Genomic DNA, 18,989 nt, shown 5'->3' with positions numbered 1-18,989 from the left:
GCTCGGCAGTCCCGCCGCGGCGGGTGACCTTCCCAAGGTGGCGGCCGCCGCGCCCTTCCCACCATGGCCGCCCGACCTCTCCAAGATGGCGCCGCGGCCGTGCCGCCCCGCCGGGCCCCGCCCACATCCGGTCCGTGCGGCGCAGGCGCAGGAGGGGCGGCGGCCGCCATTTTGTTTGGCCGCGGCTGGAGGCCGGACGGCGCCGCGGGGCCGCGTTTCCGGGTGCGGCGGGAGGAGGCCGCGGGCGGCGGGTGAGCGCGGGGGCACCGGGGCGGGCACGGCGGGGCCTGTGCGGGCCGGGGCCGCGGCCCTCCGTGGGCTCCGGCGCCTCGGGGTGGGCGTGCGGGGGGCCGTGCGGCTTGGCGGGGCGAGGGGGCCGGGGCTGCGCTGGGGTCTGTGCGGGGCCTGCTCGGGGCAGGGGGACGCGTCGGGGGCTGTTGGGGGGGCGCAGGAGGGCTGGGGTGGCCGTGGGTCCGCAGGGGCGGTGGCAGCGGGGGGCGGGGAGGCCGTGGGGCAGTGCCCAGGGGGGGCACCGGCGCTGCTGGCCGTGTCTGTGCTGGGGGGGTGTTGGCAGCGGGCCCCGGTGGCGGCGGGGGGTGCTCTGCTGGGGTCCCGGGGAGAGCTGCTCCCCACTCCGCTTCTCCCCGCGTCACGGGAAGGTGGCCGGCACGTTCGTCCCTTTGCCCCCCGTCCAGCGACGCTGACAGGGGGAGCTCCGGGCCTGCGTGTGGGCAGCACCCGTGGGTGCCTCGTTTGTGTCCTTCGGGGGGGGGGGGACACACGGGGGACAGCGCTCCCAGGCACCGCCCAGGCCCAGGGTCCCCAAGCAGCGTTGCGGTCTGGTTGCTCCTCCGGGCCCGGTGCCGGCAAACCGCGGCCTGAGCAGCCTCTGCCTGCGAAGACCCGAGCGCGGGGCACATCTGGCTGGGCAGCGAAGTGCTGCGAGCGCCACGGTGGAGGCCGAGCTCTCCCTTCGGCTCTGGGTAAACACGGCTCCGCTGCGTGTTCCCCTTCCCACCCACGGAGCCTGTACGGCAGCGCCTGCCCCTGCCAGACACTGCCCAGGCAGCGTCCCAGCCTTGAGGACTGAATTCCTGCTGTGGGTTTTACCCTCTGGACCCCTCCAGAGCCCTGGTTGGAAGCACACAAATAAGGAGCTGATTGTTTTCTGCGTGTCCTTTGGGACAGAGGGAGCGCAGCAGCGCTGTGGCACGAGCAGCCGCAGCCTTCCCCCCCCCCCCCCTCGAAGACTCAGCAGAATTGATGTGGCTCACGCCTGTCCTTGAGTGCACAGCTGGCTCCGGCGAGCAGCTCTCGCCCACCCTGGCTCTCTGTTTGCAGGGTTCCCCGTGTGCCTCGATGTCCTCAGCCGCGACGTGGGAGGGATGCGGCTGGGTTCAGGCTGCGGGGTACGTGTGCTGCATGGTGACGAGCCCCGCGAGCGGGCTGCATCCATGAGCCGGTGTGCCTGGACACCAAGCTGTGCCTCCTTGGGGCTCTGCTCTTGTTGAGGTGTCGCTTGTTTTAGCGTTTGTCCTGTCACGGAGAAGCTGCGCTGAGCCCAGACCTGGGGGAGGCAGTGGCCAGGGTGGGTTTGGGGCAGTGCAGGCCGAAGCCCCAGCAAGCCCAGCGCTGTGTCCTCTGAACCCATTTATTCTCCAAGCACTGCTCAGAGACTTTTAAGGGGTTTACCTCGAGTCCCTGTTGCTGTTAGCCAGGGCTCCGCTGCAGGTACCCCCCCTGCGGTGAGTGGGACGGGAGCCCAGGCTGTGCCCACCCCCCTCATCTGCTTGGACTTGGGCAGCGTTTCTGGGGCCCGTAGGGTGGGATGCAGAGGGAGGAGATGCCGGCTGCCTCCTGACCCTCAGCTGACGGGTGGATGTTGGGTGCTGAGCGCCTCGTGACTGCCTTGCTCCGGTTTTTGCCCCACCTCAGCATCCAGGCAAGACGTCGGCTGGGAGCCACTTCCCCCACCCCGCTGGCCGGTGGGAAGGTGGCAAGGAGCCAGTGCAGCAGTGTCCTCGGGCCAGGTGGAGGCAGAGGTTTTGCATGAAAGTCATTTCAATGAAGCACAGCCTGCACGCTGGGCTGAGCAGGAGCCCTTGGAGAGGTGCCGTGATCCCAAACCGGCCTTGTTTTACCTTTGGCAGACTTGGCCGCGGATGGGTGTCCGCCTGGGTTGCTCTAGCCTGGCCTGATCTCTGGTGTGGAGTGTCGCTGCCCCGCTGACGGCTGCCAGAGAGGATCTAATCTGACCTGACTCCTGCCTCCGCTGCCGAAGGAGGCGGCTCGGTTTGCAGATGAGGTGTGAATCCGCCTGGCCCTGGCTTGGACGTGCTCTCTGGGGCAAAGCTACCTGGCGAGTGCATCCTCCGCTCTTCGTGGCTTGGCTGCCTGTCTTCATTCCTGCCTGTCTCAGCTTATTGAGTGTGTTGTGTCCCCAAGGTGTTTCGGCACTGCTGCTTCAGCTGAGCCTCCCCCCCCGTGCTGGGAGACATCCCCTCTTTGCACCTTGCGCGACGGCGGCCGTGCTCCCCGCCGGTGCGGGCTGCCAGGCAGCACGGTGGCTCTCCCGCTCGCAGGCCCTCCCGCTCGCAGCCATGCGTTGTTGCTGGAATGCAGAGGCAGAGCCTGTTTTCCCATGGCCGCTCCGGGGCCGGGAGCACAGACCCCTCTTTGTGCCGTGGAGGGCGAGGGAGAGCTTGGCTTCATCCCGCCGTGAACAAATGGGAACTGTCGGCCGTGGCTTGCCAAGCCGGTGCCATCCAGAGTGTGTGTCGTGCCCGGCGCCGAGTCGTGAGTGTGGCACGGAGGGGAGCGCGGCTGGCCGCTCCCACCTTTACCACCACTGCCTGCCCCTCCACCTCCCTTCCCCGTGGATCGGGTCTGTTTGGGTTAGTTTCTGCCGTGAAAAGTAGGTCTGTGGTTACGCGCTGTGGCAGATCGGCCGGTGCCGCCGACACGCGAGGCTGCAAAGCTTTCGGCTCCTGCAGCTGCAGGATATGAGACCCTGACACACAAGCCGCTGCGCAGAGTGCCGCTCTGCTGCTGTTAGATTTTCTGCTCTTGCTGAACGCATTATCTCTGAGGTGAGGTGTGCCGGTTTCCCCCCCTACCTCCACCAGCACCAAGGTGACGGGGCATGTTCCAGGTCAGGGCTCGCTTCCCGCTTTGCTTTGCTTTAAAGTGCTGTTGTCGAGGCGCTCTGGTCCTTGTCTGACCTACTTCCTTACATCTGGCTGCTTGGAAGGCAGGCAGATTTGCTCTGCCAAAGAAGTAGCTTTCTGTTGGGAAGCAAAGGTGGGAGGAGGGAACGGGGAAAGTGCCCTCCTGATGAAGGGCTGAGCATCTTGGGTTTCTCCTGCTCGTTTTCCCAGGGCAGCTCTGGCATGAGCGCAGCTCCCAGGGCTTGCTCCTCACTCTGATGTTACGAGGTTGGTTCAAAAATTAAATGGTCTTTTTCCCAAGCTGAGCCGGCTTTTTTGTCACTGGCCTCGGGGGGGGCTGCAGTACTGGGGGCTGAAACCTGCTGGGGGGATCTCCTGCAGGCTGTGGAGCTCTATGCCCCGGCATGGTGCTGGGGCTCGGGTGCCTTTCTGCTTCCTTGGGTCCATCCCCACTCCTGCATGGAGTCTCCCACATGCAGTATCAAACCCGTAGAGATTCCTGCTGCTCGGCAGGACCAGCTGCACCAGCCGGAGCCGCGGCAGCCCCGTGCCCTGGGCGCAGACTCTCCCTCCGGCAGCCCTGGGGCGGAGGCAGCTCGGGAGGGATGCTCACGGGGAAGGGGGAGAAGCTGCCGGGCAGGTGCGGAGGGTGGCAGGGAGCTCTGCTTTCCCCTTACCAGTGGGAGCAGGTGAGGGAAGTTGCAAATGCTGCTTGGCAGAGCTCGCTCGCAGCATGGCCCCCGGGCAGTCTGGGCCGTGGGGAGACGTGGGCATCATGCCGGGCCCTGCGCCCCAGGACGCTGCTTGCTGGGGTTTGGTGCTGCTGCGCTCGAGTGTCCTTGTCGGGTCTGACCCGCTGCCGTGGCGCTCCTGCAGCGATGCACGCTGTGCTTGCTTGCGCCCAGGGCCTGTCTCTGCTTTGGCCAAAGCAGCCGGGCACCTTCCCTGCAGGGCCGGTGGTGGTTCCTCTGGAGGTGTGGGGGCTTAAAGCTTCCCTGGCCTGGGCTGGGCTCGGGGTCGACAGCTGGGGTGTGCTCGCGGCTTCGCCTGGGAGCGAGGGGCTTGCATCTGCAAGGACCATCCGACCCCATTGCCGAGTCTCTCTGTCACACTCTTTTACTAGATCACGTCTCAAAGCAAGCCCTCCTCTCCCTCTGCGCCGGCTGTAAATTTGCAGCGTGTTCTTGGCACCTACCGACCTGAAAAGCAGCCGAGTGTAGATCCGACTGTGCGGAGAACTCGCTCTGACGGGGCTTGGCTCGCTTTCCCCTTGGCATTGACACAGGCACTTCCTTCGTGCTCTTACACCTCCTGCAGCTGCGGCTGTCACAGGGAAGGCTGGTGGGGCTGGGCCCTCGCCGCCTTCGGCCTCGTGCCCCAGCCAGGCCTCCGCTTGCCTTAAGCCATCCTGTCGATCCTACGGTGTGGATCGGCCCCGTTGGTAAGGTTTCTGTAGCTTTAGGGTCTTGCACAAGCCTCAAGTGTATACCTGTGTCCCGAGATAACACTTAAGTGTTGGGCGTTCTATGGTAGCTCGTCAGTTTTCTCCTAATGACTCGGGGTGCAAACTTGGTTGCAGGAAGGATGCGTTTCTTTAGCCAATTTGACTTTTTAGAAGCAGTCAGCAGTGGTTTTCCTAGTGGCTGCTTCCTCTCTGCGAGGTCGCTGTGGCTTTGGGGTGGTTCGGGGTGACTTTATTCCGCGGCGGGGACTGCACCCTTCCAGCAGGCACCTCCCGACAGCACCCAGTGACTTGCACTCTGCCTCGGTTACTTGTCCTGTGTATTCTGGATTGTGAGTCGGCGCATCTCTGCTTGGCCTTTGCCTAGGAAAACCCTGAGAATACTTGGCTGAGTTTTGTGGAACAGCAGGAGACCTCGCGCTCCAGCCCGGCTCCGCTTGTCTCCTTCGGGGCTGCTTCCCGCAGCCGGGCTCGGAGCAGCGCTTGCAAAAGAGTCGGCGCGGGAGGTGGGCGAGCAGGCAGAGCCCCAGCACCTCTGGCCTGCAGGAGGGGGGTGGCAAAAGGGACCAAAGGTGGAGGTCTCTGCCCTCAGCCTCCCCGCAGTCCTCGTCGGCAGATGACGAGGGTGGGAGCCTCAGGGATGCCTGGCCGGAGGTGGGAGAGACCCCAGCAGGGGACAAGGGCCGGAGGGCTAGCTGCCAAGGAGGCTCCTGGCCAGGGCAGGGCAACCAACCCAGCCCTGGGTGCTGCCTTGCTGAGCGAAGGGGCTGAAGGGCCACAGGCAGAGCAGGAGGGCGGCCGCTGCGGGCTACGGCGGGGTCTCAGCCTTAAGCCGCGTGTTTAAACACAGGCGGAGGCTGGTACGGGGGTTTAAGCTGGAGCCAGCCCTGCGGTACTTTAAAGGCATGGTTATTCTCCATCCAGGCTCTTGAGCAGAGCCGACCTCCAGGCAGCGTGTGTGTGAGTGTAGCTCATGGGTTTTCCACGGATATTTTTTATTTTTTCTTTACGGTTATAACCAAACTCTCTGGATGGGGGCCGGGGGACTGAGCAGAGGCTTTTTTCCTAAGATAGCCGCGCAGCCCGTTCGGTCTCGGGGCGCAGTGAACCTCTTGCAGAGGGGCTGTCTGCTGGGCCCGTGTGCCTGGGCAGGGCCACCGCTCCCGAGGGACAGAGGAGGAGGAGGAGGATGCAGAAATGTCAGCCCTTCAGCGCTGGCCTGGCGTTGCGTCGGCTGAGAGGGCGGGTTGGTTTGGTGCCAGCCGCTCGGATGTCGGGGTGAGCCTGGCAGAAGAGCTTGGCTCAGGGTTTTGGTTTGAAAGCGTGGCCTTCAGCGGGGTCCCGTCCAATTAATGTGCTTTTTTTGGCAGAAGGTTTCACCTGGACCATTTTGCTGTCCCTACCTCGTGACTCAGACCAGCATCAGTAGACGGCTGCGGCAGCTGACGGCGTCAACTCAGGGTGGCAGGCTGGAGCTGGAGACTGGGTGCCTGCTCCCGTGTAAGGCTCGCTGGTGCTGTAAGCTCTGCCCCGTGGAGCGCCTGGTGCTGTTTTACAGATAACTTTGCGTGCTCTTGGTTTGGACTGACGGTTGGGGGGGTGGGCCTGGCTCTGCACTGGTACCGCGGGCAGCCTCAGCCTGGTGGAGACCAAAGACTTGACGCTGCGTCGGGTTTGCTGTGCGGGGAGCCTTAGATGCAGCTGCCTCTGAACCAGCCTGGTGTGAGCGAGCCCCGGCACTGCTGGGGGGCTTTAAAAAGCTCTTGGAGGTGGCTGGAGCTCTTCTCTGCTCCTCGTCCTGCTCGGAGCAGCCTGAGGCCACCGGTATTTTCCTTGCTGCCTTGCACCTCGATTAGCTCCCAGCTCTGTCAGCTCCAACGTGCAGGCTTCATTTGCTCTAAACGTGCAGACGGTGTTTGGAGCCGACGGTGAAGGGGACGGTGCATTGTTGGCAGTCGATAAAAAGGCATTTTAATCTGACCTCTAGACTAACACCACCAGGCTCAGGAGCCGCTTTCCATTCAGCGGCGTATTGTTCTCTGCGAGGCGTGGGCTGTGCAGCACGTTATTCCCAGCCGTGGGTCACCGTCAAAGCAGCCGGGAAGTCCCTGCGTCTCCCGCTGCTTCCTCCCGCTGGAACAATCGGAGATGTCCGTCGGAGAGCGGTGGTTCAGAGCGGTTCCTGCCCAGTCCCCTCGTGTGCCACCTCTCCCTCCCCGGCTTCCTTTCCCTTCTCGCCTGGCACATGGGACAGGGAGAGGCAGGGAAGTCTGTGGGCCCTCCTGGGACAGGCTCTTCCTGCTCTTCCCTTGGCTGCAGCCTAATGTCGGGACACGATTCCTTGCTCCTGATTAAAGGTTTCCTCTGCCAAGTGCACCGAGCTGAGCTGGGTGGAAAGCTGCTAAAGGACAGCCCGACTCCGGGGTCCGATGGTCGGGGCTGGGGAAGCACCAAGGGCTGTGGAATTCGGCCCTGAGGCATTAGAAACTTTTGTGTTCGGGGTTTTGTTAAAAATGCATTGTCAGTGACCGTGGGTTGTTAATAATTCACAGTGAATGTCTGAGTCCCGCGGGGCTGGAGTGTGTCTGTCTGTCTGCACGCAGCGATGCACCAGCTCTTTGAGACGCTCCAAATCGAGATGGCAGCTCACTCTCTTAAAGCATGCTGATACGATTTTAAAAGCCTGAATGACCTTAAATCCTGTGATGGCTGTCTTTCAGGATAAATTATTTATGTCGCATCTTCAGTGCTGCCGAAGCCCTCGCTCCTCAGGAACGGGCAGAAATGTCAGGCTTTGGAGGACAGGCTCTGAATTTGGAAGGGCTGCACTCAGGGTAATGAGGAACTGAGGGTTTGGATGGGAAGAGGTGGAAGATAAAGGCGCCCTGCGAGGCGGGGTGGGAGGGAGGGTGTTTAAGAGGTCCAGCCTTGGAAGTTGTCCCCAAACCGGTGCAGCCACATTCTGCAGCCGACATCAGAGGGCTGGAAATTCCTCTTGATCTGCAGTTCAAAGCCGCTGCCTCCCTGAGGATGAAGCGCTTCATCTCGGGTTTGCAAATGCGGCCTCGCCGCAGCAGCGAGTGTAGCTGTGAAATACAAATCCGCCCCAGCGCCCAAATCCCCCTGAAAAGCGAGGAAACGCGCTTACTGCGTCTGAAGGTCACTGCTGCCTGTCCTGCTAAAAAAGCAACCCCCCCACCCCGAGGGATGAGCAGAATCCAGGGCTGCTTGCTGGAAAAGGCATTTCATTTCCCTTCACGGCAAATGGGGACTTGAAAAACACCTAAAAAATCCAACCAACCGAACTCCTGAAAACCGTGGTGTGTAGTCCAGGCCAGATCTGGCTAATTCAGCTGTTTTACAGGAGAGAGGGGCTGCTGAATGGCACATCCTGGGCTTTTAACAGTGTTTTGAACCCAGGGTTGGCAGGGGAGTGCCAACTCAAAACGCTCCAGGATCTTCCACCGTGGTCAGTGCCACCATGGGGCGAGGGGTCTGCGGTGCCGGTGACACCCGGCGTGGCTGCTGGGAGCAGCTTTCTGCAGGGTCACCTCGATTTTAGTGAGCCCGCTCTCCTCCAAAGTGATAGCTTTTCACACGTCGCCTTCCTCCTGGTTTTCTCACAGCTTTCTTGCGTTTTGTTTTTTTCATTTTAAAAGGAAAGCTAACGTGCAAACCTGCCCCTCCCGGCTTAACCGAAGACAAGCTCTCCTCTGCGCTTTGATCTAGCTGTGTCTCTCTCGCCACCCCGATTCAGGTCTTTCAAACCACTTTCCCTGCAAGTGCAGGGAGCTGCCGTGGCGGCATATGGAGCTCTCAAAGGCTCAGATCTGGCTTGGTGAAAGGATCCCTGGTAACGAAGAACAAAGGAGAAGAAATGCAGAGAAGTCGGCTGTCGGAGCAGCATTGTTTTAAAGGGCATGGTTTCCGTAAGGCATACGCCAGACATTAAGGGGTGGTAAGCAGAGCTGGGAGAACCCCCTCCTTTTTTTTTTTTCCTGGAGGATTTAGCTTGTGTCTCCCTAATCTTTATCAGCTGTGTCTGTCTTCATGAACATTAAAGATCTAGGCTTTATTTTAAAGACAGACACAAATCACTCCAGCGTTCCCACCCAGAGGTCTCGGCTTTTCTCATGGTATGAAATAAGCAGCAGCCTCCATGTGCTGAGTTCGGTGCCTCTTGATTTTGGTTTTTCAATGTGACCTTTGCTGTTAATCCACAACCTGAATGGGGCCGTGTGCTGAAACGAAATGACCTGTTTCTCGGGAATTCAGCTCCAGTTTATCCTCAAGCTGCTTTAGCTTAAACTCTTCTCTCCCCTCCTCTCGCTCTTCTAGGTCAGAGCCTTTATCTGAATGCGGGTTTCGGTGCAGCACTAGTTTTAAGGGCATGTTAGATACGGGGAGGTAATGACTCATGGTTTTCTTTGTAGAAATACCCCTCTCCTCCCCTGTGTTTACAGGAGGTAACGTCGCTGTGGGATTGTCCCTAGTCGCTCTGCCTGATGTGGGGCTTACGTGGGGAGCAGCAGGGCAAAGAGGGGGACCTGAGCAGCGTGCTCCCCTTGCAGATGTGGCACTGCCTTGTCTTCTGACAGCCAACAAACCCCTGTCCGCCCGTCTGTGTACAGCGAGGCGGTGTGTCCCTGTCGCAGAAGTATCTGAAGGGGCTCCTGTGACCCCCACGTGCTGTCGAGGTGCAGAGCTGGGTGGGGAGTGTCACCCCGTGAGTAACCAGCTGGAGCAGGAGCGTAACGGGCAGACGATGTGTGGGTGTTTTCTGTTCCCATGGATCAGGAGCAGAGGTGACGGCCCGCAGCGCTGGCACCGCTCCGGTGCTGGCTCAGGCCTGTGACACATGAGACCGAGTCAGGAGTCTCATTACCTGACACGTTTCTCAGCTGTATCTCTGCTAATTACCTCCAGCTGCTGGTGTTCAAACAAGGCCGGGGCCCTCCTGCCTGTCATGCCACGACGCCATCACGCCGTCCCCCGACGTCACGCTCTGCCCTGGCAGCAGCTCGCGCCGTCCTGGCCCTGTGGTCCCGCTGCAGGGTGGGCAGGAGCACAGGGGAAAAGCGCTCCTGTTGCAACATGTCCTGGCAGCGCCGGCGGGTCCCAGACGAGCACATTATGAGCCGTCTCTGATCTTGCTTTGGTGGGAAAGGTACAGGCCAAATGGGTTTGCTGGGCTTTGTTCCAGTCTGCAGAGCAGCCTGGCTTGGTGGGGCTGCAGAAATCCGGGGATTTGGGCTTTTTTGTGTGAGGCCTCGAGGTTGGTCTGGCGCAAAGTGGCACTTGGAGGTGTCAGGGGAGGGTTTTCCGGGAGGCAGGAGTGAGCTGGCGTCCCTGGCCTCCCCAGTGGGGTGGGCAAGGACCTGCTGAGTCCCGGTGGGTTCGAGTTCCTGCAGCTCCCGGCTCCGCAGAGGTGTGGCTGGTGCCACCGGAGAACTTGCCATCTCGAGTGACTTTAAAAAGGCCAGAAGATAGAGGGAGGGATGTCTTCCCAGAGAGAGGGTGTCTGTAGTTGAGGAGTTTCTCACTCAGTAGAGGAGCTGTTTTTAATTAAAAGGCAGTTTACTTATTTCTTTTCCTGAACCGCAGAGAGCTGGTGGTTCGCTTGAGGGCAGGGGAGCCGCTGGCATCGCAGAGATGCTGCTGGTCCATTTCTCCTGTTCTCACACCTCTGCCGTGATGGGGAGTGGGAACGTCACATGTGAGGATGGGCCAGGTCTTCTTCTGGCTTCCACGTACTGTAGCATCAGTAAATTGTGTTTTTTCTAGTAGAAGGCGAGTCTTAGAAGGGATCTGGATTTTAATATCTGATACAAACCATTTCAAAGGCCGTGGGCACCTGGGTTTCAGTGCCTGGGTCGTCAAGAAACTTTCACTGTCGTGGTGGATGTGTCTGTGACCTCTCTGGTCACCTGCCCTGGAGGTCAGGGATCACAAGTCGGAAGCTGCAGGTGTGAAACTGTCCTGTTCTTACCTCGGGTTGGTATTGTGGTCCCCTTTAATGGTTAGGGAACAGGTTTTCCTGGGGGAAAGACATCTGCGGTTCAGAAAGGGGCATTTATCCCCTGCCTTTTGGTCTGCCCTGGGCACCCGAAACTCCCGGGGTGGCGAGTGAGGCCTCCAGTCATCACATTCCTATTCCCTGAGCCGGTGCTGCCGGGACAGCCCTACCTGCCTGCTGCTGTCAGAAGCACGAGCTTGCCAGGGGCCCATCCTGTGATCTCCCGGTGATTCAGGTGCCTTTTCCTGTCCCTGCTTCCTCTGTGCTCCGTCTCCGCTGCCAACCGGAGCTGCCGGGCTCTGGGGACCCCGACCTGTGCAGGCTGGGAGCCGTTCTGGGTAAGCCGTGGTGCGGGACAGGCTCCTTTTGCGCTTGTGATGCGGTGAGTTGAAATCTAATCAGGCCGATGTTGGTAACGTTCGTTTTGCTGCTGCTTGGACAGCTTCGAGGGGGGCTTTGGGGCTGTGGGGCTGTGGGAATGGCTGTTCTGGGTAAGCCGTGGTGCGGGACAGGTTCGTTTGGGGCTTGTGATGCGGTGGGTTGAAATCTAGTCAGGCCGATGTTGGTAAAGCTCGTTTTGCTGCTACTTGGACAGCTTCAAGGGGCGCTTTGGAGCTGTGGGGATGGAGCGGGGCGCAGCCAGCCTTCGGGTGTTGGGATGTTGGAGGATCGGAGGGGTTGGGAAAACCTGCCTTATCTGTCAGGGCTGTTTGGGGGCAGGAGTGATTCTCCTTGTGCCACAGGACAGCACCGTGCCGCTTCGTCTGCCTTCTGCTTGGTGATCCGTCTGGCAGATTGAACGGCGTTCGTGGCCGGAGGGACCTGCTGGGGACGCGTGCCAGGGCTGGCCGTGGTGCCTGCTGACGGGCTGTAGGCTTTGGGCTCCTGTCGTGCTTCCACGTGAGCAGCCTCCGGCTGCAGATAAAGGAGCTGGATTGATGGAGCAGGATTAGCTTGGCTGGGTTTTCTCTACTGAGCGAGGCGGTCGTGCGAAAAGTGTCCTGGGTTTCAGCAGCAGGCTCTGTGCTGGGGTGGGGGCCCTGGAAATTTGGGGTGGGGGATCCTGCTGGCTCCCACCTCTGGGACCTGCTGCTCTGGAGTCTTGGGAGAATCTGGAGACCCTGTTGAGCCAGCTGGGAGAGAACAGCCCCAGCCCCTCTCTGCTCCGTGTGAGCTCCAGGCCCAGGGCACTAGCACGCTAGCCTGGGGCCATGTTTCTCGGTGGCCAGTTTGCCAGCTTTCCCTTCCAGTCCCTGACCGCTTCCTCCCTTCCCGCAGGCATGAGTGACCAGGCTAGCCCCCAGCACTGAGCCGCCGGAGCTGCTGGGAGCTGGGCCAGGATGCCGATCCCTCCTCCCCCACCGCCGCCGCCGCCTGGCCCCCCGCCGCCTCCTACCTTCAGTCAGGTAGGGTTGTAGGGTGGGCAGGTGGCCCGTCTCCGCATGGTGCCGCTTGCCAGGGGCTCCTCTATTGTCTCTGGACCTCCTCAAGTCCAACCTACGAGAGCGTCAGGTGGGCTGTGGGCTGCGCCTCAGTTTCCCTTGCGGCAGAGGAAGGGCCTGCGCTGTGCGTTAGGACCTTCTGCTCCACGATGGCCTGGAGTGGAGAGCGGGGGGTCTCGCACGTGGTTGTAACTGAGCTGAGCCTTGGCTCTAGGTAGGACGGGGTCTCAGCCTCACTCTGTAGAAGAACAGCGTGACCTCCTGGGGCAGCCCCCTCTCTCCATCGGGAAAAGAGCCCCCGGAGAAGGCTGTTTGCCAGCAGGGGGTGGGAGTGCTTCTGGGCTCAGCGGAGTGGGAAGGTGGATCAGGATGTCTGTGCACAGGCGAGCTGCTGAGCTGCTTCTTAATCTCCAGGCAAACACAGAGCTGCCGAAACTGAGCCGAGAGGAGCAGCGAGGCCGTGGGGCCCTCCTGCAGGACATCTGTAAAGGGACCAAGCTAAGGAAAGTGACACAAATCAACGACCGGAGCGCACCAATCCTAGAGAGTGAGTACCCACCTGGCCTGCACCCGGGAGGCCCTCAGCCCCACGCCGGGTGTTGCCGTGCCCTTCAGGATGGTTTCTGGGCTGTCGCCCATCTGGTTTCCAGCAGCTCCTCGTTGGAGGAGCTGATAATACCGGGCTTAACCTCCCTGTCCCTGTCCCTCTCCTTTCAGAGCCCAAGGGCAGTGGTGGCGGCAGCTACAGCTCTAGCTCAGCTGCAATCCAGGCGAAGGGCGGCCTCTTCCAAGGCGGTGTGCCCAAGCTCAGACCCGTGGGAGCGAAGGACAGCTCAGGTAATGGCCCCTGTCTGTGGTTTGCACGGAGGTTCCCTGGGAAGGCTCCCGAGCAGGAGGGGGTTGAGGATCTTGCCGTGTTTGCTTGGGAATTTCAGCTGGGTAGAGGCAGGGACCCCCACATCAACACGCCACGTGTGGCCGCAGGCAAGCTGCGCTCTCTGCACACCGCAGCGTCCCATGACACAAACCTCCTTGGAGGGCCCGGGAGTCGTGTGTGTTGCTGAACGTTTCTTTCTGCTATTTTCTGTGGCAACCTGCCTTCCAGCAAGCCAGAGAGCGAATAGCAGTGGTGAGAGAGGAGCTGTGTGTGGCTGAGCGCGGTGCCAGCTCCCTGCCTGTGCCAGACAGCGTTCCGCACGGTCTGGCCCTCCTCGGCCGAGCGGGCAGGCTGCCCCGCGCTCTGCGCAGGCTCGGGAACGAGCGCCACACGTCGCTCTCGCCGTCTTCCCGGCCCGTGCCGTGCCTGGCCAGTCACTCTGCTTTCCTTCACCGCAGACAGCTCCAGTAAGCAAACCCTGCAAGTCCCCGGCTCCAGAGCAGCCGCCCCCAGGCCCCCGGTGCCGGCCAGCAACAGCCGACCTCAAGATGATGCTGACAACAGCCGGGGCTCTCCGCCGGAGCTGCCGCGCACGCAGAGGCCCTCCCTGCCGGATCTCTCCCGGCCCAACACCACCAGCAGCACCGGCATGAAGCACAGCTCCTCCGCCCCGCCGCCTCCCCCGCCGGGACGCCGTGCTGCCGCCCCTCCGGCCCCCCCGCCGGCGCACAGCGCCAAGGCCTCTTCCTACAACCGAGAGAAGCCCCTGCCGCCCACCCCGGGACAGCGACTGCCCGTGAGCAGGGACGGACCCCCTGCTCCACCACCCATCAAGCCCCCTCCCTCCCCAGTCAGTATCCGAACGGGGTCGGGGGCTCAGAGCCAGTCTCTCGCCCCCCCGCCGCCCCCTTATCGGCAACCCCCCAGTGTCCCCAACGGCCCTTCCAGCCCCATCAACGAATCCGCCCCAGAGCTGCCGCAGAGACACAACTCCTTGCACAGGAAGACGCCGGGCGCTTTGCGGGGTCTGGCACCACCGCCACCTGCTTCAGCCTCCCCGTCTCTCCAGAGCAGTCGCCCCCCTCCGCCAGCCAGAGACCCCCCCAGCCGGGGAGCAGGTAAAAACCGTTCGCTCTGCTGAGCCTGGCTCCGTTGCACCCAGGAGCGGCCGTGGTGGGTCAGACTGCGGCCACCTGCCCGTGGGGTCTTTGGTATCTGGAAGCAGATGCTGGGGGAAGAGTCAGCGCCGGGGCGCAGTGACGCTTCTGCACGTGGCAGCCAGCGTAGGGGTTGAGCCAGGGGCAGTAGCTGGACTGTCATGTTTAATACGTGTCCTTGGTCCTGTCCTTTGTTTGTTTGGCTCCTTTCAGGCCTGATGTTGGCAGGGGGTTGCGGCTGGGCAGCTCCTGCCCGTGAGGTTGCTGTGTCCTCCCGGGGTGGGAGGTCAGAACGTGGTGGAGCCAGAGCTGTGCACGCTGTGGTTGCTCCCCGTGAGCTTCCTAAATGTCACTGGGGTAGCGACAAAAAGCTGTGGCAGAGAAGGAAGAAGCCTTTCCCTTGGTGGTGCAGCCAGACACCCTCGCTCAGCCCTGGGGAACAATCCTGCTCCTCTCCGGGCTGCTTTTGGCACTGCGTCATTTGGAGCGCAGTTGGCAGTGAAGGCTCTGTCACCTCTGGTGCAGGCATTTTGGTGGCAGGCACCACGAAGAGGGGTGACTTCGTGAGAACCACTAGCTGTTGCCCCCCTGCACATGGAGCTGGGTGTGAGCATGTCCCTGCTGCCAGGAGCGGTGACAGCTTTGCCCCGGTGCCCCCCCCCTGCGCTCCTGGGCTCCGCGTCCAGACCGCAGCTCCCGCCTGGTCCCCTGCCAAGCCGCTCTGTCCTTCCGGCCCTGCCAGAATCTCTCCTTTGAGTTACAGCTGGGGATCTGCTCTGTTAGTCTGTGTGTAATTAGCTTAATGAAGAGCATGAACTGCCACTGTGCGTCTGTGGGAGGCTGGGCAGGAGCGAGAGGTGGGTTGGAGGGGCCCTGGGTCCTGTCGCTGCCTTGGCGGCCGTGTGGACGCAGCTTCCCAGCCGGGCCAGGCTGCATCTTGGCTCCATGTGGAGCCGCTGCCCTCAAACCCTGGTGTGTGCAGGCTCGGAGCTGGTCCTTGGACCCCTTCTCATGCTGAAGGTGACCTGGGTCGTGCTGGGGCTGGAGCAGCCCCCCTGGGGGTGGGCGGGGAGCCAGCGGGGAGCAGGCTGGCCAGTCCCCTCCGCTGCAGCTGACGGGAGGAATGCAGATGTCAGGAGCGAGCAGGAAATCTCTGGGCGCGCGTAGGAGCATCCCTGGGCGGCCACTTTGGCCGCTGGAGCGACCTGGCTCAGCAGCTGGCCTGGAAAGCTACCTCGGAGGATGTCCTTGGCCCCGCTGCCGGAGGGAGGGTTTGCCCTGGGGATGCCGTGCCTTGGCAGGCTGCGGTGGGCCGTGCCGGTGCTGACCCAGCTCTCCTTGCAGCTCCGCCACCCCCTCCGCCGATGCTGCGAAATGGGGGGCGTGACGCCCCCCCACCCCCGCCCCCCTACAGATTGCATGGTTCCGCCGAGCCCCCGAGCCGAGGGAAGCCGCCACCACCGCCCACAAGGACCCCGGCCGGGCCACCACCACCGCCTCCACCGGTGCGGAACGGGCACCGGGACTCCATCTCCACCGTCAGAGCATTCCTGGGTGAGTGGGACCCCGGGTGGGACCCCGGGCACGGATCTGTGCTCACTGTAGCCGCTGCTGTCCTGGGGGGCTGGAGCTGGGGGGAGCCCCCAACGTGGAGCCAAGCCCTTCAGCTTTCGCTGTGCTTGTCGGAGCCCCCCTCGCTGACCTGCCCATTTCTCCCCCCTCCTCCGCAGATGACTTCGAATCCAAATACTCCTTTCACCCTGTCGAAGACTTCCCAGCCCCAGAAGAATATAAATACTTCCAGAGAATCTACCCCAGCAAAACAAACAGAGGTAAGGGAGGAGGAGGGGTCCTCGTGGCTGGTGCTCGAGGGTGGCAGGAGGTGACAGCAGTGACAGCTGCTGCCTTGTTTGCTCAGGCTGGATCACGTAGGGGCTGGTGTGAGCCGCCCCAGGCTCCTGATCACGTCCTTCCCCATGCAGCAGCGTTGCCCGGGGGCCTGCACACGCTCCCTGGAGCCCCCAGGGCAGCCTGCTGCGCTTGGGGGGGGGGGGCCCTGAGGATTTGGGCTGTGAGGGGGGGCCCCGAGGGTTTGGGCTGTGCCTGCGTCCCGTCCCACCTGCCCCCTCTTCTGCCTGCTGAGCCTGTGCAGAGAAATGCCGCAGGGCTCGTTCCTGCCTGCGCTCAGCACCTTTGGTGCTGGAGCGGTTACAAAACGACCCCAGCAGCCGCCCCTGTGGCCAAAGCTGGTGTTGGGCAGGGGCTGGGGGGGTGGGGGGTGAAGAGCCCCCCAGTGCATCCCAGTACAGGCCTGACTGGTGTGGCCCTGAGCAATGGTGCTTGGACCTGGCGCTGGCGGCACAGCGCAAAGTGCCCTTGCTGCGCCGCTGCTGCGCGTCAGCCTTGCGGATCCTGGAGGAGACTCCGGGGAGAATGGGATGCTCGTTTATTTTTAGAGCGATGAATGTTTAATGTGGATTTGAAAAGCTCTGAGCTTTCCATGCGTGCTGCAGCGGCTGGTTTTGAGTCGCAAATCCCAGGCTCCAGATCTCTGCAGGGAGTATGCTGGGGTGGGGGTGGGGGGGCTGCTGGCGTGAGGATGTGGAGGAGGGAAGGCAGACGTGTCGGATCCTGCTCTGCGGAGCACCGGGGTGCTGATCCGCTGAGCTGGTGCTGGTGGCTTCCAGCGTGTGCCAGCAGCGCGGGGCACGCCGTGCCCACCATCTCTGTGCAGGTTCTGGTTTCAATGGTCTTTCTTGTCTTTCAGCTACACGTGGGGCCCCCCCCCTGCCCCCCATCCCCAGGTGAAAGCGGGCTGCACAGGCGGATTGTTCCTGAGCAGAGAGACGAACCTCCTCCCCCTTCCTCAGGCGGACCCTCCCCACCTCCCTGCCCCCCAGGATCCTGCATGAGAAACTTCCAGCGTCTTTGGTTTTCCCAGCTGCACCAGGACGAGCAGATACCTCCAGCCCAGCTCTCTCCGCCAGCCCACCCTCATCTATGCATCTCCCCCGGGACTCGGGGACCTTGCTGGCAAACCCGCCTGGGTCCTTTCCTCCTCGTTCGTCGCAGATCCCGGTTCGGGCCAGGATCCCACGTCCAGCCGCAGCCTGGGAGCCAGGCGCGAGGACTTGGGGCAGTTGGGACCGGAGGTGGCTCAGTGCCCGATCCCTCAGGGCTGGGGCAGAGCGAGGGCTCGGAGAGGAGCTGGGGTAGGGCAGGGGGTGGATGCGCTGCGTGATCACCGGCTGCGCCGGCGGTGGAGCGAGCGGGAGCTGGGGTGCACCGGCAGAGCCTCGTTACTCCGGCGCAGCCGATTGCTTTTTTGCACAGGAGCCAGTGGAGGAGCAGGGGGGTGACAGGGACCATCCAGGGAGACCCCCACAGCCCTGGGCAGGGGCTGGGGGCCACGAGGTGGCTTGAAGCTGGGGGGGGGACACACCCCCCTTTCTCTGCTCCCACCCCCCACACCCCTCCGGCAGCATCACCCCCCAAACCCACCGCAGCCTTTTCACACCACGGGGTTTTGATGGGGCGAGGAGGCGCCCGGCGGCGGCACCCCGGCTTTTAACGCTAAATCACCAAACTTTGAGCATTTTAACGGGAAGACACTAATTATCCGTGGAGGAAACCGGGGGTGGGGTGGTGGTTTGTTCTTTTTCTTCTGTGGCAGGGGGGGAACGTGGGGAGGGAGCTGGGGCCACAGCCCCCGCGCTGGGGGGGCTCCGCTGACGTTTTGCCTTACACACTCCCCTGTCCGACTGTTGGTACTGGGCTGGATTCTCTGTATTTACTCGCAGTACCGGGGTGGGCTGGACATTAACCGTAGTTACTGATCTATTTTGTACGTTGTAAAAAGCTTGTACTATAGGAGGAAGGTGGGCTCGCTGCGGGGGTACTAAACCCTCCCCTCTAACTGTTTTGGGGGATTTTTTTTTTTTTTTTTTTTTTTTTAAAAGAAGATGGAAACTTTCCCTGTTGAGGCTGGAGCCAGGCAGTGCACAGGGCAAGGGATGCGTGGGTGGGGGGTGGGGGTGTTTCTCTGGAGGATGAGCCCCCCGTCACCCCCCCAGTGCTGCCTTTTTGGTTTAAATAAAGGTAAAACACGGTTCTCCCCGAGCGCCAGCCCCTCCTGGGGCGTGAGGGGCTGTTTTAAGAGGGAACAGAATAAAAACAGAGGAGCTTGAAATTCCATTTAAATAAAAGTAATAAAGATACACGACTCTTCAGGGGCACCGGCTGGAGGAGGGGGGAGGTGCAGGGGAGCTCTGCGCCTCCCTAAGGACCCCCCCCTCCCTTTTTTTTGGGGGGGGGGGTGATGGGCCAGGGCGCTCTGCTTGCAGCCAGGCTGGTACTGGGAGGCCTGAGGAAGGTGGGGTGGGAGATGCTGGGGGCACTGGGAGCGCTGGGGAGGCAGGGCTGGGGGTACTGGTGAGGCTGGGCTGATGGCACTGGGAGCGCTGGAGGGGCAGGGTTGGGGGCACTCGTGGCGCTGGGAGGCAGGGCTGGTGGCACTGGGAGCGCTGGAGGGGCAGGGTTGGGGGCACTCGTGGCGCTGGGAGGCAGGGCTGGTGGCACTGGGATGGCAGCGCTGGGAGCAGTGGTGGCACTGGGAGCGCTGGGCTGGGGGTATTGGTGACACGGAGCGCTGGGGAGGTAGGGCGGGGGCACTGGTGGCACTGGGCAGGCGGGGCTGGTGACACTGGGAGCACTGGGGACACCGCGAGATCGCGGCCCCACCCGACTACGCCTCCCGGCGTGCCCCGCGCTCCCTCGCCGATTGGTTGCTGGGCGACGGCCCCTCCTCCGGCCGCGGCGCTCGGCGTAGGGCCTTGCGATTGGTGGCGGCGGCGGGCGGTGCAGCCAAT

The 18,989-nt window shown here is 62.3% G+C and overlaps 1 protein-coding gene across 8 annotated transcripts; it reads left to right on the top strand.

Annotated features, from left to right (window-relative positions):
- The first annotated feature begins 163 nt into the window (after positions 1–163).
- On the top strand, positions 164–18,334 carry WIPF2 (WAS/WASL interacting protein family member 2). Of its 8 annotated transcripts, none has more exons than XM_037411317.1 (11): positions 232–251; positions 1,342–1,409; positions 1,936–2,030; positions 2,151–3,089; positions 11,924–12,051; positions 12,502–12,634; positions 12,805–12,924; positions 13,423–14,082; positions 15,466–15,675; positions 15,852–15,953; positions 16,889–18,334. In XM_037411317.1, exons 5-11 carry the CDS (start codon positions 11,986–11,988, stop codon positions 16,927–16,929), a joined length of 1,332 nt encoding a protein of 443 aa, XP_037267214.1. In that variant the 5' UTR covers positions 232–251; positions 1,342–1,409; positions 1,936–2,030; positions 2,151–3,089; positions 11,924–11,985; the 3' UTR covers positions 16,930–18,334. The 8 variants fall into 8 exon arrangements, with proteins under 8 accessions (XP_037267215.1, XP_037267214.1, XP_037267216.1 ...); XM_037411319.1 differs by having other exon boundaries at positions 1,936–2,305; positions 2,446–3,089; XM_037411321.1 differs by having other exon boundaries at positions 1,936–2,305.
- The last annotated feature ends 655 nt before the right edge of the window (positions 18,335–18,989 follow it).

Source organism: Falco rusticolus, chromosome 18 (genome assembly GCF_015220075.1).
Source record: "Falco rusticolus isolate bFalRus1 chromosome 18, bFalRus1.pri, whole genome shotgun sequence".
NCBI classification, from domain to species: Eukaryota; Metazoa; Chordata; class Aves; order Falconiformes; family Falconidae; genus Falco; species Falco rusticolus.
Note: the sequence above shows the minus strand (reverse complement) of the source record. Positions and strands in the feature narration are given on the sequence as shown.

Coding starts and splice junctions, on each gene's coding strand:
- WIPF2 (XM_037411318.1), top strand. CDS start 11,986: ATGCCGATCCCTCCTCCCCCACCGCCGCCGCCGCCTGGCCCCCCGCCG. Junction 15,676..15,851: donor CACCGTCAGAGCATTCCTGG/GTGAGTGGGACC, acceptor CCTCCTCCGCAG/ATGACTTCGAATCCAAATAC. Junction 15,954..16,888: donor CCCCAGCAAAACAAACAGAG/GTAAGGGAGGAG, acceptor CTTGTCTTTCAG/CTACACGTGGGGCCCCCCCC.